This window comes from Gobio gobio, assembly GCF_949357685.1.
Source record: "Gobio gobio genome assembly, chromosome: 14".
In the NCBI taxonomy this organism is placed as follows: Eukaryota; Metazoa; Chordata; class Actinopteri; order Cypriniformes; family Gobionidae; genus Gobio; species Gobio gobio.
This window is the reverse complement of record NC_137107.1, coordinates 37,172,660-37,200,374: the sequence shown is the minus strand read 5'-3', so window position 1 is coordinate 37,200,374 and position 27,715 is coordinate 37,172,660. Positions and strand designations below refer to the sequence as shown.

At 38.6% G+C, this 27,715-nt stretch overlaps 1 protein-coding gene across 2 annotated transcripts; it reads left to right on the top strand.

The window, feature by feature from the left end:
- Nucleotides 1–555: 555 nt before the first annotated feature.
- On the top strand, nt 556–24,265 carry pcsk1 (proprotein convertase subtilisin/kexin type 1). Of its 2 annotated transcripts, none has more exons than XM_079835126.1 (14): nt 556–1,040; nt 1,673–1,777; nt 2,016–2,141; nt 10,456–10,602; nt 13,907–13,983; nt 16,916–17,004; nt 17,283–17,455; nt 17,617–17,829; nt 18,100–18,200; nt 18,688–18,921; nt 20,036–20,193; nt 20,711–20,844; nt 20,931–21,092; nt 21,326–23,190. In XM_079835126.1, the coding sequence occupies exons 1-14, from the start codon at nt 867–869 to the stop codon at nt 21,719–21,721; spliced, it is 2,289 nt and encodes a 762-aa protein (XP_079691252.1). In that variant the 5' UTR covers nt 556–866; the 3' UTR covers nt 21,722–23,190. The 2 variants fall into 2 exon arrangements, with proteins under 2 accessions (XP_079691252.1, XP_079691251.1); XM_079835125.1 differs by having other exon boundaries at nt 599–1,040; nt 21,323–24,265.
- Nucleotides 24,266–27,715: the final 3,450 nt, after the last annotated feature.

The window sequence follows — 27,715 nt, the reverse complement described above, 5'->3', positions numbered from 1 at the left end:
GTGTGTGTGTGTGTGTGTGTGTGTGTGTGTGTGTGTGTGTGTGTGTGTGTGTGAGAGAGAGAGAGAGAGAGAGAGAGAGAGAGAGAGAGACAGACATACCTTACATATATACAAAACATGTTTAACATGTTGCCAGATTTCCGTATGGGAATGCATATCATTGGTGTTTAATATTGATATTGTTTTGCACAAGCAGCTCGAGAAGTGGAGCTGTCCAGCGCTGCGGTTCTGAAACGTTCTCATCGTGACGCAAACAGTTACGTCAACTATTTACTGAACAGCCGTTCCCTTCTTATTTATAATTATAAATATGATAAATGAATATTATAAATATATCCTTAACTTGGGAAATATATCTGCTAGTATATAACGAGATATTGATTTGAACAGATGTAAACAACGAGATCTAGCCCAGAACCTCCTATATGAGGGTTTCGCGGACACATAAGAGCAAAATTGCCCGTGTGCTTCAATTTCTAAGTGTAATAATGGTCGTCAGCTATTAATAGAGAAGCATTCCCCTCCGCTTTCATGCGCAATTCACCCCGCCCGACTCCCCCGGGACCGGAGCATCCTACCCCAGGTAGAAATTGACGTCAGAGCAGTTCGTAATTTGACGTGTAAACATCCCTTCCCCTTCCACGACTCTCTCATTGGTGGCTCTCCATGCGCGTTCAATTACTCGCTCACACTGCATCAGAATTAAGAGGAGAATATAGCGTTATCCAAGGAAGGCTTTTGGAGCTGGGCTGATATTTCTTGTGTTTTCATATTCTGTATTTATTTGTTAACTTATTTCTATTGAATTGTTTTGTATTCATCGCGATCATCCAGATCATTTTTTAAGTGGTTGTAATTGATTTGAAATGGAAGAAAGATGTCGTCCAATGTTGCTGTGCAGTGTTCTTGCTCTGTTCTTTGCGCTGGTGTCCTCCGCTGTGGACAGACAGTATCTGAACGAATGGGCGGTGGAGATTCCAGGAGGAAGCGGCAATGCGCGATCCATCGCCGGCGAGCTCGGCTACGAATTAGTCCGACAGGTAAGTCACACCAAACAGTGTGTCTTTCAGGGTAAAACACTTGTCTCACACACATCTGGCTGTACCTTGCATCAGTGTTGCATGCAATTGTATATTCCCATTGTAGGCTATGTAATGCATAGCAACACTGTTGCTTTGCCAGATCATATTTGATCTGTTCTGTCGATATGGATGTGCATTTGAAAAACGTGTTTAATCAGTTGCTCAACCATAAACACCGAAGCATCTGCTGGGTGATGATTGAATGTGCTTTGCAACTAGGATAGTTATTATTTTTTTTATCTATATTGACATCTGAATTAATCTTGATTTGTTTCCCCCTTTAAGCATTAATGCAACAATACAAATGTAATAATAAATATTTTATGCCATTTCTACATTTGCTATAATGGCACACAGTGCCAGCCTATACAATTAAAAATTCACCTGTTGTGTCATATAGTTCAGAACAATGAAAGGAAACCCAAGTAAGCTGCTAGGCATTTTTAGACCTATTAATAATTCTATTTTTGTGAAGTAGCTTCAGGCCGACTAGACCAGACAGATGGGAACTGCGTCATTATGACCAGGCTTAATTTAGCTCCTAATATGAACCTTTCTCTTCAGTCATTGTCTCTTTCGTTTGTCTGCAGATTGGGGCGCTGGAAAACCATTATTTATTCAAGCGGCACAATCACCCTAGCAGGACCAAAAGAAGTGCGGATCATATCACCAAACGTCTGTCGGAAGATGACAGGGTATGAGCCTTTTCGAAACCCCTTGCACTGCTTTCTTTCAATGTGTACATGTATTCAAAAACCCCTCTGAGATGTCAGTGAAAATGAAGTAGGCAGGCTTATGTCGTACGTTTTCCAGAAGTTTTAATAGCATGATATTCCCAAATAATAAATAATTCACAACAGTTCAAATGTGCTTTTGATGGACTTTCAATCATCACTAAATGGTTGTGAATGGCACCTGTGGCTTCTCCTGTAGGTGTCTTGGGCCGAACAGCAGTATGAGAAGCGAAGGGCCAAACGTGCCCCGCTGGGGACAGAATGTAAGGATTGTTCGGTTGACAAACTCTTCGACGACCCCATGTGGAACCAACAGTGGTATCTAGTGAGTCTCGACATCTTCATTTTCCGTTGTTTAACTGGAGTTCGATTTTCTTTTGCTCTGCAATATTTTCAGGCATTGATTCCACAGGTATTTTTTCCCATTCATTTTCCTTATTTGAAAGTTCTAAAACTTGAACCAACTGAGATATATTTCACACACAAAAAAATGGTGTATGATTTACTTCGAAAAGATTTTTTCACTCAGAAGTTACTAGTACATTTCATAAAGCAAATATCCATTGAATTAAACATTACACTTTGAAGTAGAATGAATGAAATAGTATAAAACTTACTCTAATCTTTAATTTACAACATCGAAAAATCTTTTTTATAGTGTCCAGCATTTTGAATGATGTAATCAAATCAGAAACAATAAAAATATTCACTATAAATCATTCATTTTAAGTATTAAATAACACACACACACATATATATATATCATATGTTTACAAACTTTTATGTTTATTTCAAAATGGTCCAATATTTATAAACGATTTATAATCCCGATTAATCGCATTTAACATAAAACAGACAAACAAACTAAAAGTCCATGAAAATTAAACTAAACACACAGACCCTAACAATATTTATACACACACACATGTGACCCTGGACCACAAAACCAGTCATAAGTCACATGGGTATATTTGTGGCAATAGCCAACAATACATTGTATGGGTCAAAATTATAATTTTTTCTTTTATGCCATAAATCATTAGGATATTAAGTAAAGATCATGTTCCGTGAAGATATTTAGTAAATTTCAGTCCTACCATATACATATCAAAAATGTATTATTATTAGTAATATGCATCGCTAAGGACTTCATTTAGGCAACTTTAAAGGCGATTTTCTCAATATTTAGATTTTTTGGCACCCTCAGATTCCAGATTTTCAAATAGTTGTATGTCGGCCAAATATTGTCCTATCCCAACAAACCACTCATCAATGGAAAGCTTATTTATACATAAATATAAATAGTTTTAGACCGTATGGAAAATCACTCGATTACTTTATTCGCAGTTGTTCATTGGAGTGGGTGGCCTGTGCTAGGTGTCTTCTCTAATTCTCATTTCCATGGGAACAGCAGTTTAGTAATTCGGTAGAAGTTCAAATCACACTAACTTGTCTACTTGTGTTATATATTTTTTCTTAAAAACCTCAGATCACAGTAGGTTTGACTTGAAATGTGTTCTCAATATAAGACTTTTTTTTTTCCAATTGTAGAACCGATGGACTTATGTGCTCAAATGTGGAACCCATTAATATCAGCAACAGCTTTGTTGTAAAAGCCATTGTAACAATCCTCTCTGGTGAATTACATTTCCTGTCTGCAGGCCTTCATTACTGGGCCAGTTGTCCCTCTGGACTTGCACACTATATGTGGTTGAAGCCCAGTGTTTTTAAGCTTTCAGAGCTCATATTATGGCTAAACAAAATGAGATTGTAAAGGAGAACGCTTCTTAATCCCAAACAACAGAAGAGCCAATCACACATTAGTACCAATTTATTGAAACACAATGGATTGATGGGTTTATTTTATGGAAGCCAAGCTCTTAATGCTTCCGTCCGAGAATGGCTTCCGTACAGTCACAGATGGGAAGGATTCAACTGGCTCTAATATGGATCACAGCTCGTGGTTTATATAGCAAGTCACTCTAATAAAATTGAAAACCTCCATTTGCATTTCCGACTGAGGGATTAATTTTTTGGACAAACATTTTATTCTAAAACGCAATTTAGCGGTGGCATGAACTGGCATGACCTTTTGTTCTTTTTGCTTCAACAAGTTTCTAAACCTCTTTATTTATGTGTCGAGCATGTTTCTTTGAGCGCCGCCACCTCTTAACCTAATTGCTCGTGAAGTTCTTGCCCAGTTTTATTTTGGTTTTATGTGCCTGTCACTAAATGTATCTTATTAGCTGATATCAGCCTCTCCGTTGATTCAGAATCAACTCATGAGACTAAGATAAAAGTGAATATTAGCAAAAATTCAATGCATTGCATTTTAGTGAAAAAGGAAAGATTATTATATGATGCATCTTATTGCATTGATCAAGTTAATGTTGTTGTATAGTCGAAAATCCCATTCATTTAATTTTTATCAGTAATGTATGAACCTTTCGAAACAGACCTACCATGAGCTTGGAGGTTTGTAAAGTGGTGGTATAAGCTAATGTAGAAGCCATAACTCTGTGATTTTTAACTTCATTTTTAAAATAAATAAAGATTAATTGCTGAATTCTGCACAACCGATAAATGTTAATTGTGCCAAAAGGGCTTAGAACAAGTGACCTCTCACTCCCATGAAACATTGACAGCTGTTTCCCTGCTATTTGAATTGATATTTAGAATTTATTAGAATTTTATCATTATATATATATATATATATATATATATATATATATATATATATATATATATATATATATATATATATATATATATATATATATATATATATATATATATATATATATATATATATATATATTTGAGTTTTTAGAAATACATAATTAAAAATGTAAAAATATGATATATATAATTTTTCTACATTTTAATTATATTTATGTATACACTCACCTAAAGGATTATTAGGAACACCATATTAATACTGTGTTTGACCCCCTTTCGCCTTCAGAACTGCCTTAATTCTACGTGGCATTGATTCAACAAGGTGCTGAAAGCATTCTTTAGAAATGTTGGCCCATATTGATAGGATAGCATCTTGCAGTTGATGAAGATTTGTGGGATGCACATCCAGGGCACAAAGCTCCCGTTCCACCACAACCCAAAGATGCTCTATTGGGTTGAGATCTGGTGACTGTGGGGGTCATTTTAGTACAGTGAACTCATTGTCATGTTCAAGAAACCAATTTGAAATGATTCGAGCTTTGTGACATGGTGCATTATCCTGCTGGAAGTAGCCATCAGAGGATGAACATGGTGGTCATAAAGGGATGGACATGGTCAGAAACAATACTCAGGTAGGCCGTGGCATTTAAACGATGCCCAATTGGCACTAAGGGGCCTAAAGTGTGCCAAGAAAACATCCCCCACACCATTACACCACCACCAGCAGCCTGCACAGTGGTAACAAGGCATGATGGATCCATGTTCTCATTCTGTTTACGCCAAATTCTGACTTTACCATCTGAATGTCTCAACAGAAATCGAGACTCATCAGACCAGGCAACATTTTTCAACCGTCCAATTTTGGTGAGCTCGTGCAAATTGTAGCTCGCCCTCTTTTACCTATTTGTAGTGGAGATGAGTGGTACCCGGTGGGGTCTTCTGCTGTTGTAGCCCATCCGCCTCAAGGTTGTGCGTGTTGTGGCTTCACAAATGCTTTGCTGCATACCTCAGTTGTAACAAGTGGTTATTTCAGTCAAAGTTGCTCTTCTATCAGCTTGAATCAGTCGGCCCATTCTCCTCTGACCTCTAGCATCAACAAGGCATTTTCGCCCACAGGACTGCCGCATACTGGATGTTTTTCCCTTTTCACACCATTCTTTGTAAACCCTAGAAATGGTTGTGCATGAAAATCCCAGTAACTGAGCAGATTGTGAAATACTCAGACCGGCCCGTCTGGCACCAACAACCATGCCACGCTCAAAATTGCTTAAATACCCTTTCTTTCCCATTCTGACATTCAGTGTGGAGTTCAGGAGATTGTCTTGACCAGGACCACACCCCTAAATGCATTGAAGCAACTGCCATGTGATTGGTTGATTAGATAATTGCATTAATGAGAAATTGAACAGGTGTTCCTAATAATCCTTTAGGTGAGTGTATATACACCGATCAGGCATAACATATGACCACCTTCCTAATATTGTGTTTTGTCTGTTTGATCGGACCACACGGGGCAGCCTTCGCTCCCCATGTGCGTCAATGAGCCTTGGCCGCCCGTGACCCTGTCACCGGTTCACCACTGTTCCTTCCCTGGAGCACTTTTGATAGATACTGACCACTGCAGACCTGGGACCCCACACAAGAACTGCAGTTTTGGAGATGCTCTGACCCAGTCGTGCCATCACAGTTTGGCCCTTGTCAAACTTGTTTAAATCCTTATGCTTGCCCATTTTTTCTGCTTCTAACACATCAACTTTGAGGACAAAATGTTCACTTGCTGCTTAATATATCCCACCCACTAACAGGTGCCGTGATGACTTCACCTGTCATAATGTCATACGTTTTTTTCTTTACTATAAATAATATATTTACATTATGTATTGTTTCTGATTCAATCATGTCATTTGCAAAGCTTCAAGGAATGCATAGTTTATTAGCTAATAAAATAAGTACAGTTTTTTTGTGGTTGCTTAAAATCAAAGACTGCAATGCCATGATTCATCTCACAGGTTCGATTGATTTGGCTTCTAACTTGCAAAATCTTTTGAACTCCCTATGGAGAAAAAAAAATGCTTCAGAAACCAAGGCTGCTGAAAAGAAGGCGGTCGCCGTTGTGCTCCATTGGTCAATTTGACTGATGATGCAGTGAAGCCAGGTGGTTAAAAAGGGAAAGAAAGAATGACGTTCAATCTTAGTAGATGAAAGGGTAGATAGAAAAGAAGGATATGGATTCACGGAGGAGAAAGAGGGCTCGGTGAAAGGATTGCATTTCACCAGAGAGGACTGCTGATAATTCAATTAAAGAGATGACTCACATCATAGCCTTTTTCTCTCTGTATTGAGAACACGGTGTGGTTTTATTCGTATTTTGTCTGTGTGGTACTGGGTACATTGAACATTTTTAGATGCATCACTGTGTTTGACTGCATCTCTTTAGAGGCAATGATCACGCTAGAGTGTTTATGCATCTGCCGATATTTGAGGCGCCCAGTAAAACTTCTTGACTCACTTAAATGTGCTATGAAGGTAGATCAGTGACGTGGACTTTAGCTGTGGGTTAACAGCCCTCCTGAGGTTATGTTGGTTGTGATTGCGCTGTGTGGCAGAGCCGTCATGTGTGGTGCGTCGTCTCTTTCACTCCCCCTTCCCCCTCCTGTCTTTCCAGTGAGACCTCAGCTATGAGTCATGCTTCATGGTAGTGTTACTGCAGCGTCTATGCATAATTCGTGAGCAGATCACAGACCTCTTTGTTCCCCTCTGTCCTTCTTTCAATCAATTTTATGCTTCAAGGAGCTTTGGCTCATACCTACAGTATATACACCATATACATGTGCGAACAAACTTCTTGAATAAAGTGAACAGATTTCTTTTTTAGTGAACAAATAATTTTCATTATTTCCATGCACTGATTTGTAAGTCCTTTGTGAAGGACTTTTAATGGCTTTTTCCAGCCTTCAAAGAGTAATTCTAGGAAAATAGCCTAGGCTGTGTTCTCTAATTGAGTAGGTGTGTGTCTGCACAAATTGAACAAGATGTCTGCGTTGTGAGCAAACAGAATTGACTAGAACTTATTGTCTGTGGATGAACTGAATGGATGAGGCATTATTGAAGCTTGTAGTTAACTTATTTAGGCTATTTTTGTTTTGTCTCTTTTGTGTAACAAGCCTGAAGTTGTGAATGCCTAATTCTGCCACGTAAAAAATATGCTTTGGTAAATCATAAAAGTCAAAATTATGAGATGCTAAGTCACAATTATAAGATAAAATTATGAGAAAAGTCATTGACATAAAAAGCTGCATTTCTTTGTCATAATTATGATATTCTGCTTTTTATCTCATAATTTTGACTTTCGGTCATAATTTCAAGTTTTTACGTCATTGTGTTTTTTTATGTGATTGACTTTATCTCATAATTTCAACTTTAAGACATATGTCATAATTAGACTTTAGTCACACTTTAGTTTAGGGTCCAATTCTCACTATTAACTAACTATTAAATATGACTTTTGCCTCAATAAATTTGAAATTACTGCTTATTAATAGTTAATAAGGTAGTTGTTAAGTTTATGTATTGTGTGTAGAATTGAGGGATGCAGAATATGGTCATGCAGAATAAGGCATTAATATGTGCTTTATAAGTACTAATAAACAGCCAATATCCTAGTAATATGCATGCTAATAAGCAACTGTTTCACAGTGAGAATTGGACCTTAAACTAAACTGTTACCTAGACTTTTCATGTCTTAGTATTTTTATTCTTTTTACTTATATGATTCTCTGGCTCACTCATAATACTCAAAAAGACCACTTTCTATATGACGTGCTCTACAGAAAGAGTCACTGAGTGAATCAATGAACTAATCTGATTCATTTTGTTGAATTATGCTAATCGGATGGCAAACTCTCTGCTAATAAATGTTATGGTTACACTTTATTTTAAGGTGATGTAGTTTCATTGTATTTACTTACTAATAAGTACACTACAATAAGTTGCTGCCTTACATTTTTAAGTACAATCATCTTGGTTGTTTAGGTAATTTCAATGTAAATTACATTAAACTGATAACAAACGAGCAGAATCTTGTATAACTTATAACTTAATTGATTAGTTAAAGGTGCACTATGTAACATTTTTTTCAACAAAATATTCAAAAACCACAAGGTCAGTGTTTTATATTTTGTTCAGTTGAGTACTTACAATATCCCAAATGTTTCCAACTATTTGTAAATTGTGAGTAAATTGCTATTTTAAACAAGGAACTGGGACGTGTGAGGGAGTCGCCTGTCAATCGCGTCATCTGCGTCACCCTGGGTTTTATTTTGTAGAAACGCTTTACTCTTACTGCAGTGTGCAACAAGTGTCATAGCAGCCGCCGAGCGAACGCTCAGAGTAACGTCATAACATCATTATCAACACACTCAAATATATCTAATATGATAAACAGAGCTGCGTTACCTCATACTCATGACCGGAAAAGCGAAAATGGCGCGGGCAACTTGGCATAATACAAGTCCCGCTGTTCGCGAGGCGCGTGTTCCGCTCTTCTTATTAACAATCGCTCCAGTGGCCTTGCTCAAGGCCCGGGTATACTTCGGCCGTCCGCGTTCGTGCACCTTCCGCATGATGTAATTTTCGTCACGTGGAGGGCTCGCGGCCGGCCGCACACCCTGTCCGCGCGCAGCCCAAATTTTGAGACAGCGCGGACAGTCCACGTGCATCAGCGCATGCGCCAGCAATACAGAAGAGTCCACTAGGTGGCAATTTGCACAGTATTGAGCACAGTGTTCAGCCGTCGAAGAAGAGTGTGAAAAGACCGGTTTAAAAACAACACGCTTGAAAAAAAAGAGAACATTTTTGATTCTTCAGTGTTTCTTCCAAACTATGTTGCAATGGTGGATGCACTACAGTTCTTCTCCGATCATGCCCAGCGAATGTCCCGTTGATGACAGGACTCAGTGCTGCCCTCCGATGTCTGGTAGAGCATAAAAAAAACATCTACTGCGCATGTGTCGAACACGATCATCCGCGCATCCGTGGTGTAGTATACTTTGAAAGATGTGCGGACAGGGCCGCACGCGTGACGCGTCCGGGCACGGAAAGTGAAGTATACCCTGGGCTTCAGCTCCACAACACTCGGTCCTGCTCTGCTTTATACTACAGTGAGGTTAATAATCGCATCCATGAACATGATTTCTGCCCGAGTCCTATCCCGATTGTTCTGTCTGTCTAATTTATAAAAAAAAAAAAATATATATATATATATATATATATATATATATATATATATATACTATATAAATATATATATATATATATAAACTACACCTTTGTTTTGAATAGGCGACCACTAGCAGGCAGAAAAGTTACATAGTGCAGCTTTAAAGCAATGTAAAAACATATTTTGTCATAACTTAATGATCATATAATTTTTTACAGTGTACTAAATAATATTAAGTAACTACATGTACTTACTGTTGAGTTACGGTTAGGGTTTGGGGTTAGTTACTAGTAATTATGCATTATTTACTGTTTTTACTATAGTAAATACAGGTAGTAACGTGTAACTACGTCAGCTTTAAAAAAGTGTTACCCATTTTACACAACTCCAGTTAACTGCATTGTATATACTAGCTGGCGACTGTATTTCCCAACACTGTACAGCAGCTCTCTGATATTTAATTATCGGTCAATAAGAAAAAATTCCCCTCATGGTCTAGTATGGACCGAAATATACTCTCCACAAACCAAAAGGTCAGCAAGGGCGATTACATCGCTGGCTTTCATTTTCAAGCAAACAGCTTTTGTTGGAAGGGTCAGTGGATGTGTCATACAAAGAGGCTTTTGCCTTTGTGAAAAGGTTGAGAGTACCTCAGAATGTTGAGTGGTACTTGTGTATATGTCGCTGAGTTACATATTCACTCAGTTCACTTAAACTGTCTTTCCTCATGCTCCCCTTCCAGCAAGACACCCGGACATCTTCATCCCTCCCTAAATTGGATCTACACGTCATCCCAGTCTGGAAGAAGGGCATCACGGGCAAAGGAGTGGTCATCACCGTTTTAGATGACGGCCTGGAGTGGAACCACACCGACATATACCCTAACTACGTAAGTGTGTCGTCATGCAATGCCTACTCGACTACCATCCATAAAAACCTCTGCGCTGTTGTTTCCATGCCAACGGCTACCCCCTCAACTGTGCTGAGGATTATCCGTAGTGACACCTACCACGACTAGAGCAAAGCCGTTTGATAAGGACTTCCAGAATAGAAGGTCACAAACAAAACTCTCACTCGCTCATTCAAAGCTATTTAAAAATGAATGCCAATTACGTAAGACTGCAGTGAACCCAGCATCCCTTTTTTGCAATAGAGACGACCCATAAATCATAGGATAATATCAAACATCTGTCTCCTATTAGGATTTGAGTACGTAGTAGCATCAGCCGTCGCTCTGCTGTTGGCTTGTTTACAAACAGCAGTCTTACAAAAAGAAACCCTTAAAAGAGACCCGTATGTGTCTGATGCTGGCGAGTGTGGGAATGACCGAAGTTCTATGACACCGTATTCTGTTTGGCAGTATTTATCCCAAATTACAATGTATGTTTTTGGGCCATTTTTTTTTTTTTTTTGCATTTAAAAGCATCAAATGCAGGGCAATGTAAAAAAAGCAAGGTCTTGAGACTTTAAAAAAAAAATGTTTTTTTAAAAAAAACCCACAACCAATCAGAGCAACGGAGCGACGCGTAACGTTAGTTGTCAAATGTCAACAGAACTCAACTGCACTGTGTTGCCAAGTCCGTGTTTTTCTCCATGTCCGCGGGTTGAAGCGACCCCAATTATGTGATTATATAAACCCAGGAATGCGAATTTTAGCAGGCAACCTTGCCAAAATAACATATTTTGCCAACCAAACGCCATTTTTTTGTTGGAAAGTTATTGTTTTGGGCTATAGTTTTGAGTAGCAATTGTGCGCGACATTGCAAAAACACTTGGCAACCCTGTCTGCACGCACGCTGGATTAAGTAACGTTACAAGAAAAAGATGAGTGTAAACGATCTTTGCCAGTAATAAAAGAATTTAAGGATACACAGAGTACTTACCAACACGATCATCGTTTCTGAGAGAAATAGTGAAGGTGAATGCATATACGAACAAGTTCTCCGTTTAGGATAAGAGCAAATTGAACCCAAGAGCCTTTGATGACGTGGATGATTACGTTACTGTTGATCATCTGTCCATCATCGTCTAAAGCCCGCCCTGACAATTTCATTGGTCCGAACAGTTTCTGTTCGGGCATAATTACTCCTCTATGGAGCGAGTCCAGACCGAATTGCCCGAGCAAACATTTTTGTGGGCGGGGCTAAATTCGGCTGGCATCCAGGCTAGAAAAGCAAGGCTGTGGACTACAAAAATGTGCATCGAATTACTACTTTTTTGGTTATGAGACATTTTATGAAAATGTTTTGAGCGTTTTCATAGAAACAAATAATTTTCTTAGTACATGGGTGTGACCTAGACTGGGTAAACCCAGCCCGATCTGCCTGAGATTTGATTTCGCCCTGCAGCTCAGGCTGGAAACCTGTACATATTTCTATCCTGCTTCTGTTACAAATTTGCGGGGACCAATCACAAACCGGCTGATCCACCTGGCGCGCTATTGGTGGGTTTAACACAGTGACGGATAGAGAAGAGATGGATCGTTGGTCTGATTGGTTGAAGGACTATCCAATTTCGTACAGAGTCGTTTGAACACGCCTTTAGAAAATACAGAGAAGACTCCCCAGACCAATGTTCAATCTTAAAAGATTGAGCTTGGTCTGGTGATAATCAGACAAGGTGTGACCAGTTCTGAATATTAGTTGTAAAGTTGTCAATTACAGTAATTCCGACTCAATGGGAACACAGCATAATTCAGCATCTAGTTATCATCTTAGGATATAGGGGCTAACATATTGCGTTTTTATCCAATCTTGCGTAAAAATCTGTGCTGTCAAGTAGATTAATCGTGAATAATCTAACATAAAAGTTTGAAAAATATACAGTATATACGTATATGTATACACTTAATTGCCAAAAGTATTGGGACACCCCTCCAAATCACTGAATTCAGGTGTTCCAATCACTTCCATGCCCACAGGTGTATAAAATCAAGCACCTAGGCATGCAGACGCTTCTACAAACATTTGTGAAAGAATGGGTCACTCTCAGGAGCTCCGTGAATTCAAGCGTGGTACCGTGATAGGTTGCCACCTTTGCAATAAGTCCATTTGTGAAATTTCCTCACTACTAAATATTCCACGCTCAACTGTTAGTGGTATTATAACAAAGTGGAAGCAATTGGGAAAAACAGCAACTCAGCCACAAAGTGGTAGGCCATGTAAAATCACAGAGCGGGGTCAGCGCATGCTGAGAAAGTCACCAACTTTCTGCAGAGTCAATAGCTACAGACATCCAAACTTCGTGTGGCCTTCAGATTAGCTCAAGAACAGAGTGTAGAGAGTTTCCATGGCCGAGCAGCTGCATCCAAGCCTTACATCACCAAGTGCGATGCAAAGCGTCGGATGTAGTGGTGTAAAGCACACCACCACTGGACTCTAGAGCAGTGGAGATGTGTTCTATGGAAAGACGAATCACGCTTCTCTGTCTGGCTTGTCCCCTTAGTTCCATTGAAAGGAACTCTTAATGCTTCAGCATACCAAGACATTTTGGACAATTTCATGCTCTCAACTTTGTGGGAACAGTTTGGGGATGGCCCCTTCCTGTTCCAACATGACATCAGTGCACAAAGCAAGGTCCATAAAGACATGGATGAGCGAGTTTGGTGTGAAGGAACTTGACTGGCCTGCACAGTCCTGACCTCAACCCGATAGAACACCTTTGGGATGAATTAGAGACTGCGAGCAAGGCCTTCTCGTCCAACTTCAGTGCCTGACCTCACAAATGTGCTTTTAGAAGAATGGTCAAAAATTCCCATAAACACACTTCTAAACCTTGTGGAAAGCCTTCCCAGAAGAGTTGAAGCTGTTATAGCTGCAAAGGGTGGGCCAACTCCATATTAAACCCTACGGATTAAGAACGGGATGTCATTAAAGTTCATGTGCATGTAAAGGCAGGCGTCCCAAAACCTTTGGCAATAAATGTGTGTACATACATATATTATATATTATTTTAACTATATTAACATATACATATATTAACTAACTTTTATCGATTTTACAGCACTAGTAAAATGTTTCAAGCCTTTGCTGTTCAGTCTAATTAGAAATAGTAAGAGTAGTGTGCTTCTCCCTTCCTATAAAACCACATCTGTCTGCAACATATTGATACTGATAGCCTATTTGTTCTGTGTATGCTAGAAAAAAGATTTCTGCACTCATTCAAACCCTCATTTTCTGCTCTCCTCGATGTAGGATCCTGCTGCTAGCTATGATTTCAATGACAATGATCCTGATCCCTTCCCCAGATACGACTCCACCAATGAAAACAAGTGAGTGAATGAATCTCTATACGCTATTCATTTCTCCAAATGAATCTCCAAATGAATGGGCAGAAAATCTCAAGAGATCTTATGATCATAACTGCTAATCCACACTTTAAAAACACAAGGACAAATTTTCAGTAGTTTTTAGCCTTTCAATGATCTTAAGCACCACATACACGGATAACTGATTAGTGACTGTAAAATGTTACAAGCCTCGGACTGGCATAGTTCTTTTCTGCCCTCTTTAAAGAGATTTGCTGATTTATTTAACCTCATACAAAATCTGTTCAGGGAGAATTAGACCAGGCTGGCATTGCTTTCCATCTTTAAGCTGCTATGAAAGAGAACTGACAGTGTCAGTAGGTCTGATCTGAGAAGGTCTGTTCTTCATCAGGGAACGAGTGTAATCCATTCCAATGTTACACACATCACTTGAGCTGTCTTACATAAGAGGATCAGAACCCATGCACATCTGGATTACAAAATATATATACATATATATAAATATATATATATATGAAGTGTATTTTGCTTTATGTACACATGCAGATTATTGTCTCACATCATATAGTGCCTCAGGGAACATGTCAAATTGAAGTATTTTACATTTGCATACAGGTCAGGGAGCATATTTAATTGCATTACTAATTAAATCAACACAACAATATGACAGTCCTATGAAACAGAAAAATAAGTGGTCATGAAAATAGAAACACTCATTATTCTTTCTCCATGTGGTTGTGTGTATGACAGTGAATGACTCATACTGTGCAGCTATAGTTTTTTTTTTTGCATACACACAAACAAACACTCATAATTATGCACACACACACACACACACACACACACACACACTTATAAAGGCACACGCAAGCTCGCTCAACCTCTCGCCCGCCCATATCAACATATTCTTTTGTCAGCATCTGTGCCGTGCAAAATGCATCAACAGCTCATTGGTGTTTCAGATGATGGGTATTACGAAGGAGGGAAACAAATAATCACATTTATAATTATTTTTAGCAAATTACTCCCTGCAAAATGTAATATTATTCAGCAGTTATCCACTGTTAGTCTAATCTTTGACATCAGACAGTCAATGACAGTCTGTCAATCAGTCACATCAGTAATTTTCCTCTGTAATTATTACAAATATTATTGACGATTGGTAAAACTAGCATCATCATTAATATTGCTTACACTCAAGATTATCAAAACACACTATTATCTTGTAACCACCCAGAACACAATAACAACCATATAGCAACTATACAGAACACCCTAGAAACTACCTAGCAACAATCCAGAACACTCTAGCAAACACCTAGCAACCACCCAGAACACTAGCAACCACCAAAACACACTACCAATTATCTTGCATCAGCCATAACACAATAACAACCATATACCAACTACACAGAACACCCTAGCAACCACCTAGCAACCAGCCAGAACACCCTAGCAACCACCCAGAATACTGGCAACCATCTAGCAACCACCAAAACACACTGTTATCTTGCAACCACCCAGAACACAATAACAACCATGTAGCAGCCACCCAGAACACCCTAGAAACCACATAGTAACCAGCCAGGACACACTAGCAACCACCTAGAACAATAGAAACCACCGAAACACACTATTATCTTGCAACCACCCAGAACACAATAACAACCATATAACAACCACCCAGAACACAATAACACCCAGAACACAATAACAACCATATAGCAACTACCCAGAGCACCCTCGAAACCACCTAGCAACCAGCCAGAACACCCTAGCAACCACCCGGAACACTGGCAACCATCTAACAACCACCAAAACACACTATTATCTTGCAACCACCCAGAACACAATAACAACCATGTAGCAGCCACCCAGAACACCCTATAAACCACATAGCAACCAGCCAGGACACACTAGCAACCACCTAGAACACTAGAAACCACCAAAACACACTATTATCTTGCAACCACCTAGCAACCATCCAGAACACTAGCAACCATCAAAACACACTAGCAATTATCTTGCAACAACCCATAATACAATAACAACCATATAACAACCACCAGAACACCATAGCAACCACCCAGAACACCAGCAACCATCTAGCAACCACCAAAACACACTATTATCTTGCAACCACCCAGAACACCCTAAAAACCCCCTAGCAACCAGCCAGGACACACTAGCAACCACCTAGAACACTAGCAACCACCAAAACACACTATTATCTAGCAACCACCTAGCAACCATCCAGAACACTAGCCACCACCAAAACACACTAGCAATTATCTTGCAACAACACAGAATACAATAACAACCATATGACAACAACCAGAACACCATAGCAACCACCTATCAACCATCTAGCAACCACCAAAACACATTATTATCTTGCAACCACCCAGAACACAATAACAACCATGTAGCAGCCACCCAGAACACCCTAGAAACCACCTAGCAACCAGCCAGGACACACTAGCAACCACCTAGAACACTAGCAACCACCTAGCAACCATCCAGAACACTAGCAACCACCAAAACACACTAGCAATTATCTTGCAACCACCCAGAATACAATAACAACCATATAACAACCACCAGAACACCCTAGCAACCACCCAGAACACTAGCAACCATCTAGCAACCACCAAAATACACGATTTTCTTGCAACCACCCAGAACACCCTAGAAACCATCTAGCAATCCTGCCAGAACACACTAGCAACCGCCTAGCAACCACCCAGAACACAAAAACATGTAGTAATGCCCTAAAAACCACTAAGACCTTACCAACCACATACCAGTCCCCTCGGTAACCATGTTTGCAAATTTATGTTGGTCTACACCTTTAGATATGGGTTTTGAACATGCCAGGTAAATTATATTTCAATGGAACTGAATTGTAACCCTATTCTCTGTCGTATGCCCTCAGGCATGGTACCAGGTGTGCTGGAGAGATTGCCATGCAAGCAGATAACAACAAATGTGGCGTTGGAGTGGCCTTCAACTCGAAAGTGGGAGGTTTGTGTTGTCAAGCTGTGTTTGTCCACTTTTGGTGTCTTTAATTCTCATTTTTTTACCAGTCAACAATGAGATGACATTATGATTATATAACAGCACTGACCCGTATAACCAGTCATACACAAACATAATCCACCTGTCCATGTCCTTCTGGACATATAAGCTTTAGTGAGTCATAACATTATAGCAGCATATTTAATCGTCACCATTCAATCACTTGTATAGTAGATTGCTTTGACCTCTCCTTGAGGGTCATCTTTTGTGCTTCCCATCTGCAGGAATACGAATGCTGGATGGAATCGTGACAGATGCCATTGAAGCCAGTTCCATCGGCTTTAACCCTGACCACGTGGACATCTACAGTGCTAGCTGGGGCCCTAACGATGACGGGAAGACTGTGGAGGGCCCCGGCCGTCTGGCGCAGAAAGCTTTTGAGTACGGTATCCAGAAGGTGAGAAGTGTGGGAATTGGTTTTACTTGACCAAATCTAAAACTAGATAGAAACATCCTAGCAACCACCTAGCAACCACCCAACTAATGCATTGTGCTTATGGCTTGTAACTCTTAACCTTTTATAATCTAATAATTTCTAAATAATTGTTTTTACTCCAGGGGCGTGGTGGAAAGGGCTCCATTTTCGTCTGGGCGTCAGGTAACGGTGGGCGTCAGGGTGACAACTGCGATTGTGATGGATACACAGATAGTCTCTACACAATCTCCATTAGCAGCGCGTCTCAGCAGGGTTTGTCTCCGTGGTACGCTGAGAAATGCTCATCCACGCTGGCCACGGCCTACAGCAGCGGAGACTACACGGACCAGAGAATAGTGAGTCTTCGCTTATACGTTTTATGACTGAATTTCTCTTTGGAGATCAATAAAAAATAGTGCTGCAACACTGTCAATTAGTGCTGTTTATGAAATTAATCGCATTTAACAGAAAAGATTGTAAATATAGATGCGATTAATCGCAATTAATCGATTTGACAGAACTAATAAAAATAGATGATTTGGAGTCTTTTTTGGTTGGTGTGTTTGCGTGTTCTCTATTGGGTTTTGTTGTGTTGACATTTGATCTTTTATCTGGTTGTCTTGCAGACTAGTGCCGATTTGCACAATGATTGCACAGAGACACACACCGGCACGTCTGCATCTGCCCCTTTGGCTGCTGGGATATTTGCACTGGCTTTGGAGCAAAAGTATGTCAAACATCTAGCATTTTGTATGTTATATTATTTGTAGGATTTCACGGGTTTTACATCAGTTTTCAGAGTTAATTATTTTTATAAGAAGCAATTTTTTTTATTGCATTTTTTAAATAAACTTAATGTCATGCATAATTATCTTTCATACATAAATAAAATGATAAACAGGTAAGATTTCTGCACTCATCATGGCATAGTTTATTATTAACATTAATATCAAAATGTATTTGCTTTATATATATATATATATATATATATATATATATATATATATATATATATATATATATATATATATATATATATATATATATATATATATATATATATATATATATATATATATACAAATGGATGGAAAATTTATTTCAAATACATATTATATGTACATATTATATAATTTTTGGGGCGGGGGGGCTAAATATTTTTGAGTGTTAATTTCAATAAAAATTTAGATGATTTTTCTTGCTCTCCACCCTAGTCCTGATCTGACCTGGAGAGACCTTCAGCACTTGGTGGTTTGGACGTCTGAGTTTGACCCCCTGGCCAATAACCCAGGCTGGAAAAGGAACGGCGCTGGATTGATGGTCAACAGTCGGTTTGGGTTTGGCCTCCTGAACGCCAAAGCTCTGGTGGACCTGGCTGATCCCAAGGTCTGGAAGCATGTTCCGGAGAAGAAACAGTGCATCGTCAGAGACGAGACGTTCCAACCAAGGTAGAGTTTGTTAAGTTTGCTTCCAGAGGTTAGGATCAGAAAATTCAGCTTTTTGCCTCAGAGACAAGGCAGTGGTGTTGCACCTCATGCATGGAAGACAAAGCCAGCCTGATCTCCTGCCATCTGCTACTGTGCTCAGCTATGGCAGTTCATTAATAACCACATTAATGCAATAGATCCCGTGTGTGTGCATGTGCATTTATGCCCATCTGTTTGTTCTTTACAACTGCTTCTGTAATTCCTACGGAAGGATTTAATAGGAAGGTATATTTTGGGAACTGGAATCTATTCCGGTTTTTACTCAATAGCCAGAGCGTTCTTTTTCCTCCTATATTTACGTCATAAAGCTCACAAAGCTCAGCAAGAAAAACTGCATCTGAACAGATGTTTCATTTTCCTGGAACTGAATTTCCCGATACCTGGATGCAAATGTCACGACACAATAAAATGTTGTTTATAGAATGCCACGCAATCACACACAGCATATGCATTTTTGGTATTTGCTACACTTTATCTTAAACACTGTAGAATGATAGAGAGGGACACACAATAGGCTCCCAACTACTGTTTGTCCATGCATCCCCATCCACCCACCCATCCATCCATCCACCCTTGTTTCAGCATTTGGTGCGCATTATCACCCTGGCTCTTGTTTGATGCAAATTCTGTGACTTTCAATGTAATCTGCAGGGATTACAGTTCATATCACTCATGCATATCTGTCTAGGGAACAGTGGCAGAAAAATACTTTCATTAATGTTCAAACTGAGTGATCGAAGCTGATGATAATAGCATGTTTAGCATCTTTTTCTAAATACATAATGCGAAAAAAGTGAAAACAGCAAAATATAAATTTATTGTAATGTTTTTAAAAAGAGGTTTTATGCTCATCAAGACTGTGTTTATTTGATAAAGACAGTAATATTGTAAAATATTGTTACAATTTAAAGAACATTTTATTTTTTATTATATATTTTAAAATGTAATTTTATTCCTGTGCTGGCAAAGCTAAATTTTCAGCAGCCAACAATCATACTTATATGCTGATTTGCTTGTATTATATTTGCAACAAAAATGTGTTTAACTGCATTTACAAATACTTTTTTGTTTACAGACCATTGAAGGCCGCAGGTGAGATATCCATCGAGATCCCGACTAAGTCCTGCGCAGGACAGGCGAATTCTGTCGTGTCCTTGGAGCATGTGCAGGTGGAGGTCAGCATTGAGTACACACGGAGAGGAGACCTCCACATCACGTTGACATCTCCATCAGGTGAGACATATAAAAACTTAAAGCTACACTGTGTAACTTTTTTAGTTTATTCTTAGCTAAAAACACTTAGTTCTTTCAAAAATATATGTGCTCATTAATGTATATTTACTTCGTTCAAGTAATAAAGTATTCTCGTAAGTTTATAATATGCCATTGAAAATACATACGGGTGAGGGGTTCGAATGCCGGTCGCCATGTTGCCCCTCCATCTTGAAAGTACATTAGCCAAAGAGGGACATACCTGTAAATTCAAGCTTCGCCTTTCGATTTTTAAAACACAAAATGGCACCGTGTTGAATGTGGACGAGGTCGAACTGGAAGCCATGTTAATCTTGGACTAAATCGGCCACCGTAGGAACGAAATTGGAATTGGGAGGAACAGAAACTAACATTCACTGGATGGTCATATACCTTTTAACCGCTAGATGGGGGAAAATATCACACAGTGTAGCTTTAAACACACTAGCATGTGCACATTTGGGAATGAGACCACTGATTGTTGGATTTGTCCCATTAGGTACTACCACAGTTCTGCTGGCTGAGAGAGAGAGGGACACATCATCCAACGGTTTCCGAAACTGGGCCTTCATGTCCGTGCACACCTGGGGAGAGAATCCCACCGGCACTTGGACCCTGAAGATTACTGATACGGTACATACCAGCATCTCTGCAGACAAGTATCAAATGCACATGGAGCGCCTGATACTCATTTCCCTCTCTTTCTCTCTCACTAACAGTCAGGACGGATGGAGAATGGGGGTCAGATTCTTAGCTGGAAATTGATTTTGCACGGGACATCTGAGAAGCCTGACCACATGAAGATGGCGAGGGTATACATGCCCTACAACGCTGTGCAGAACGATCGCAGAGGCGTGGAACCGATGGAAGACATGATCAAGGTCAGAAAGGGAGGCAGACTTTAGAAGATGTCGAGAAGAATGTTTGCTGAAATTTACGTTTCAATAACGTGTATGCACTATCTGGCTAAACATTCAAATTCAAAAATTGCGTTAGTTGTGCATGCATGCTTTTGTTATCTTCTGTTCTGTTATTTTCAAGCATCTGATGGACCTGTTGGAAAGTAGTTTGCAATTCCTCCAAGTTTTAACTTTCCTATTTCTCTGACCAGCAGGAACCTCCGACTCCAACTCAAAAACCAGAAATTTCAAGTCAAGACTCACTCCCTTCTGCTGCCTCCATCGGTGTCCCAGAGGAAAATCCAGCTGTTCCTCCAGGCCCGTCCACTGCCAATCTGGCCCTGCTGCGTCTCCTCCAGTCGGCCTTCAACAGACAGAGCCCGGCGGTTCCTCCGCACGCTCTGCGGGCTCCTCCCAAGACCTTTCAGCGCGAAAGGATCCCACCGCAGAAGCTGTACCAGGCCCTCGACCAGCTAAACCGCTACAGGGGCTCCGAGAACGGCCTGTTCAGTGACTACAGCGACAACTTCTACAGAGCCCAACCGTACAGGCACAGAGACGACCGGCTGCTGCAGGCGCTGTTTGACATGCTCGGAGACGACCAGCAATGAGACCAGCGGAACGGGAACTGGAAGGGCAGGAATAGTAGGTAAAAGAAGCTGGATACCCTGCTGAAAAGACCAGCTTGAGGCCCCAATATACTCACGGCGAGGTTCTTTTTCATTCTTCGATGTGGGGTAAAAAGAACTTCGAAATACCTTTGCAACGCTGTACATCCTGGCGTCAGGAAGTTTGCTTTGCGAAACGAGCTCCAGACGTTCGGTTTGGCCTTATTTTGTTTGAAATTATATTTCGCTTTAAGTATATTGGGGCCTTTAGGCTTCCCAGCAACATAGCCATGCTGTTCACCAGCTCTTGGTATTTGAGTTGAGCAAGTTATGCATCAAAACTTCTAAACCGCAGCTGGTGAACGTGCCACGCTAGTCTTTTCAGCAGGGCGAAGGGGCAAGATAGAAAGATAACTGGTACATAGAGGAACTTCAGGGGAATGAAAGGAGATACAGAGAAGAACATATTGCATATTGTTCTCTTCCAGACAAGCTTGTTTTTATCTGCACATGTAGTTATCAAGTATAAGCATTCTACGGCCTGTGTCTGTCAGTGTGAGTGTTTGTAAATCTGTGGTGAACAGCCAGCTGTATTTATCCCTCAGTTTTGAACCAGGTTGCTACGATATAAAACCAATGACAGGACCAATCATGGCGTCTCCTGCCCTTTACCCTCTTGATGATTTTTCTCATGTTGCCTTCACTGCCACCAACTTTTGCATGCTATGAAAACGTTTACATTAGGATGTTATGAGAATATTCTACTATAAAGATGATGATTGTAAATTGTAAAGATTAGGGAAAGTGTCGCTCTTCGCAGAATCAGTCCTTAAAGTCAATGTGAAATCAAATCTGACCCGCTTTACTTTCTCAATGCACGTTCTTTGTCTCATTGTGCACGATTTGTGAGTGCACGCTATTCCAAATACATAAATGTTTGTCTTAATGCAAAATATAAAGACATGCCTTTTCGACTGAAACAAATTCCTCTTTTAATCCATCCCTGGTTCTTTGCTGATATAAAACACCCCCTTTTCACAGGTCTTTTTCTTTTTTTAAATACTGTTGTTTTTCTAGAGCAGGGTTTCTCAACCTGGGATTTATGGGATCTACAGGGGGCCGGTGAGATAGTGATAGAAATTCCAATGCCACATAAAAGGTGCAAATCCTACAAATATATATAAAAGTAACTTTTTCCGGTACAAATAGTTTACCTGTAAAGAAAATTGTACTTAAAATGATATGCACTCACTGTTTTATTCTAAAGTGGTTGTATGGTAAAAGCATCATGACCATTCAAAATTATTAAGTTCATAATTAAAGTTAACAATTATGTATTGTAGGGAACCAGTGTTTGTCTAAAATTCTGAAATGTTCTAAAAATCTAAATTTGCTCATGGGTTATCTTTAACTAAAACTAAAACCATAAAAAATTCTACTTGAAAAAAATCTAATAAAAATGTAACATTTATAAAAAATAAAAATAAAAACAGAACAAAAATTACTAAAACTTTAAGTACAATTAAAGTCTAATACAAAACATTAACAAAACAACTATTACTATATTACTTAATAAATATTAAGTTTAGAATATTACTTAACATCGACTTCCACTAAACAATTGATGTCTTTAGCAGACAGAAATGGTTGGGAAACCTTGTTTTAGACTAAAAGCCATCAGTAACACCTAGTTTTACTACTGAGTGTTTATACACTCTAAAAAATGCTGGGTCAAAAATGGGTTGTTTTAACCCAGCGGTTGGGTTAAATGTTTGCTTAAAACAACCCAATCACTGGGTTTTTAACCCAGCATTTTTTAGACTGTAGATCATATATTTAGAGAACTATCATTCAGTAAACTCTACAGTGCCGAGGACATGTACCTGTGGGACACCTTGAAATGTCTCTGCCCTTTTTTGCACAACTGTTACCACCTCTCCCCTGCTCTCTCTCTAGAAACTTCTGCTTTAGAAATGATCTCTAAATACTTCAATTGTGGTTTTAGAACTCATGAAAAAGTGAGTTACACATCCCAAGCAACTGAGAACGTATCAACTGGTTTTGTATTTAAAAGTTCATAAAACAAAGATAAAGTTTTATTTTTCTAAGAGTTCATAGTAGTTTATGAGAGTATACACAAAGTAATATCTATATAGAACCCTAATATATTAAATCACCATTTACCTCATAAGCCTAAATCGCAATTCCTACCTGTCTCTTATGAGTATATGTTGTTGTACCTTTAGCCTGAATGTCTCTGGACTTATTTCCAATAAAAATGTATCCAGCTGTTGTGATGATGCTCTGAAAGGGATTGTCTGTGATTTGCATTTGTAAAACAGGCTTGAATTTTCCTGCTGTATTCTATTTTCGCACAACCTAGTGCAAATGTTATCCTTTTAAGTTAACTATGTTAAGTTACCCGACTGCAAAAGTGATTCAGAAACCACAGTTCTGTTTTTATTTTTTTAAAGATATAATCTGAAATAGTTGGAAATGCCAGTTTGTCAAAAGAAATTATTTAATAAATGTTTGTCATGGTTCAGCACATCATTTTTATTAATTTATTTTTTCAGTGTGGGGTCAATTATCAATTGTACAGTATATTTAAAAGGCCAGGTTTGGTGGGCTGTAACTGTAGCCTGATCTACTGATCCAATAAAATGTGTTAAGGTGACAACAAACATAAGTGACCATTTATACACACACACACACACCTTGTCATTTTTCAATGTGGTTAGTGTTTATACCAATTTACGCTTCTGTCCAAAATTGTTTACAAAATATATAGTTTAATGTATATCGATATGAAATGACTTTTATCATAATAAACTGAACAGCACCACTGTAAGCAAACTGTTTGTATATACAGTATGTGCACATGTAAGACTCAATAATCATTCTTAATTGTTTAAAGTTCAAATACCATGATGATTTTGTATGGATGCATGTTGGTTGCTTTCTTTCAATGACACATTCACACGAGAAAGAGAGTGAATACTTCATGTCCTGCTACACTTAATTAATAATTCAAACATCTCTGGTTTGTGTGAGCTTTAATAGCTATTCCTCATGCATGTTGAAACATACCTCAATAAACTGTAAACTGGCCAATATATTCTTGCTGAAGGACATGCAACAACCCAATTGCATAAAGTCGGTAAACAACTAGTAGAGAGAACAAGTCCAAACCTGAACTGTTCTTGTGTTCATAATAACAGAGATTAAAACGTCAAATAAATCAAACAAACACTTAGACAGGCTTAATCAATAAAGCTTTTTTTTATTTGCTTTGATTGGCTGTCAGAATATGTTTAGGTTTTGATTTAATATTCTTTCTGCATGTTTTAATAAAGACTGGTGTGTTTGATTTTTCATAAAGAAACATGGCGCCATCTTGTGACACAAAATGCACACTAAAATAGCAACGTTCATATGGAATTCCAAAGCTGCCAATATTAAAAATCAATAAATACATAAATAAATATACAAATAAATGTAAAAAAGCAAAAATAAATCAATATATAAATAAATATACATAGAAAAGCAAAAAAACTAAAATAAAAAATGTATTTATACATTTATTTCCTTATTTATTTATACATTTATTAATTTCTACATTTATTTATTAATACATTTATGTATTTATACATTTATTTATTTATATGCCATGTCTGAGGTAAACCACGCCCTCCTCATTACCCTACGCACAAATAAATGTAGAAATAAATAAATGTGGAAATAAATAAATGTAGAAATACATAAATGTAGAAATAAATAAATGTAATAATAAATAAATGTATAAACATATAAATGTATAAATTAATACATGTGGAAATAAATAAAAATAGAAATGAATAAATGTATAAATAAATAAAATATTAAATAAATAAGGAAAAAAATAAACATATACATAAGTAAGGAAATACTTTTATTGCTTTTCTATGTATATTTATTCATATATTTTTGCTTTTTTACATTTATTTGTATAATTATTTATGTATTTATTTATTTTTAATATTGGCAGCTTTTGAATTCCATACGTTCAGGGCTGGAATGCATTAGTTGGTGTCTCTCACTGGGTCACCCTTTTGCCTCTGCTGGTAGATGTGTGCAAATAGCACCCTTCTTTCTTTCCCTGTAGATAGCCCAATATTTAATTTTTGAGGGATAGAATACAGTGCGTTCAATGGATTGTATACTGTACATTCCCATAACGTTTGCAGGACCTTAGGGACCAACCTAGAATGTTATTTTTTTTGGTCCTAGGTCCTTCCATCTCATTTACTGAATGTTTTCAGAACATGTTTGAGTGAATCAATGTAGGCCTACACTGGGCTGCTTTGCAAATCAGGGTCAGTAATACACCGGATTTGCACAAAAGTTGCTTCTCAAAGATGAATCAATACCAACTGTTTGTCCAACTTCATATTCAGAACATGTAAGTACAGCACGTTATATTTTGTGAATGTATGCAAATCTTCTTTGTGAATGTGCTTCTTAGCACGCTAACGGCTAATGTGGCTAAAGTTACCATTGCCTCTGACTGTATTCACAGAGATCAGAGCTATATCATTAGTTTTATTTTTATGTTAGAAGTAATAAAACTGCTCTTCTGAATTGTAGGCGGTGAGAATTTTCAAGCTGAAAATAACAAGCTCCGGTCTCTGAGAATACAGTAAGAGACAATGGTAACTTTATAGCCACATTAGCACATTCAGAAAGGCGATTTGCAAACACACACATTATAAAGTGTTCTGAATATGAAGTTGGATCACAAAGAGATGGTATTGATTCACCTTCGAGAAGAAACTTTTGTGCAACTCCTGCGTTTTACTGACCCTCTGAAGCCCAGTGTACATAGATTCACACAACATGTTCTGAAAACATTCAGTAAACATGTTGGAAGGACCTAAATAAAAATAACATTCTAGGTTGGTCCCCTAAAGGTCCTGCAAACGTTAAGGGAATGTATAGTGCAGAGGGAACCTAGAGGGAACGTCCTATAGTACAAACATTCCATAACGTCCTGAATGTTCCCTGAAGGTCTGCCAAATAATGTCCCCCAATCCTTTAAAGAACTCTACATCATGACTCTCTCAGAACGTTACCAGGCGACGCCTTTGACACCAAAGGGTAACATCAAATTTAGAAATAAAATTGGTCCCCTAAACGTTCTGAAACATCCTGAATATTCTGCCAAAATAACGTCCCCCAACACTTTAAAGAACTCTACATCATGACCGTCTCAGAACGTTCTGGGGACATTACAAGGGTGACGTCTTTGACACCAGCAGGGACTTTCTGAGAACGTTCTGGGAACATCATATTTCCAAATAAAATATGGTCCCCTAAACGTTCCAAGAACGTCCTGAATGTTCCGTGAAGGTCCGCAAAATAACGTCCCCCAACCCTTTAAAGAACTCCACATCATGAGCGTCTCGGAATGTTCAAGGAACATTAGGTGACATCCTTGACACCAGGTGGGACGTTCTGAGAACGTTCTGGGAATGTAACATTTCTAGCGGGGTATAGATCCCAAATATTCATTATAGCCTGCAACATATAAATACCAAATTTCAATTATATTATAGGCAAGTAGATTTTTGTATAGATTTTAGGCCTAGTAGTTTTGCTAATGATGATTTGTTTCCCCCCATTCAAGCTTCACACATTTCAGACCTCCTTTTTGAATGTATGCAATTGCACTCCAAATCACACACTTTACCTTTAACAAGCTGAAAATGTGTTGCACCAAAACTTGCCTATGAAATAGGATTTGTGAAATTCTACATTACATTAGCACATTCTACTTTTTAAAGATTCTGTTAAGAAACAGGTTACAATTGTGTGTCTTTTAGACTCTCTCATTCTCTTTTGCTCCTCGCTGGAATCAACTGTCCTCCAAGAGTTTATTCTCCCCGGATTCCTTCCAAATCTGGCTGCTTTGGACGAGAGCCAGAGAAACAGATACCACCGGTCAGATGATGAGAAAGA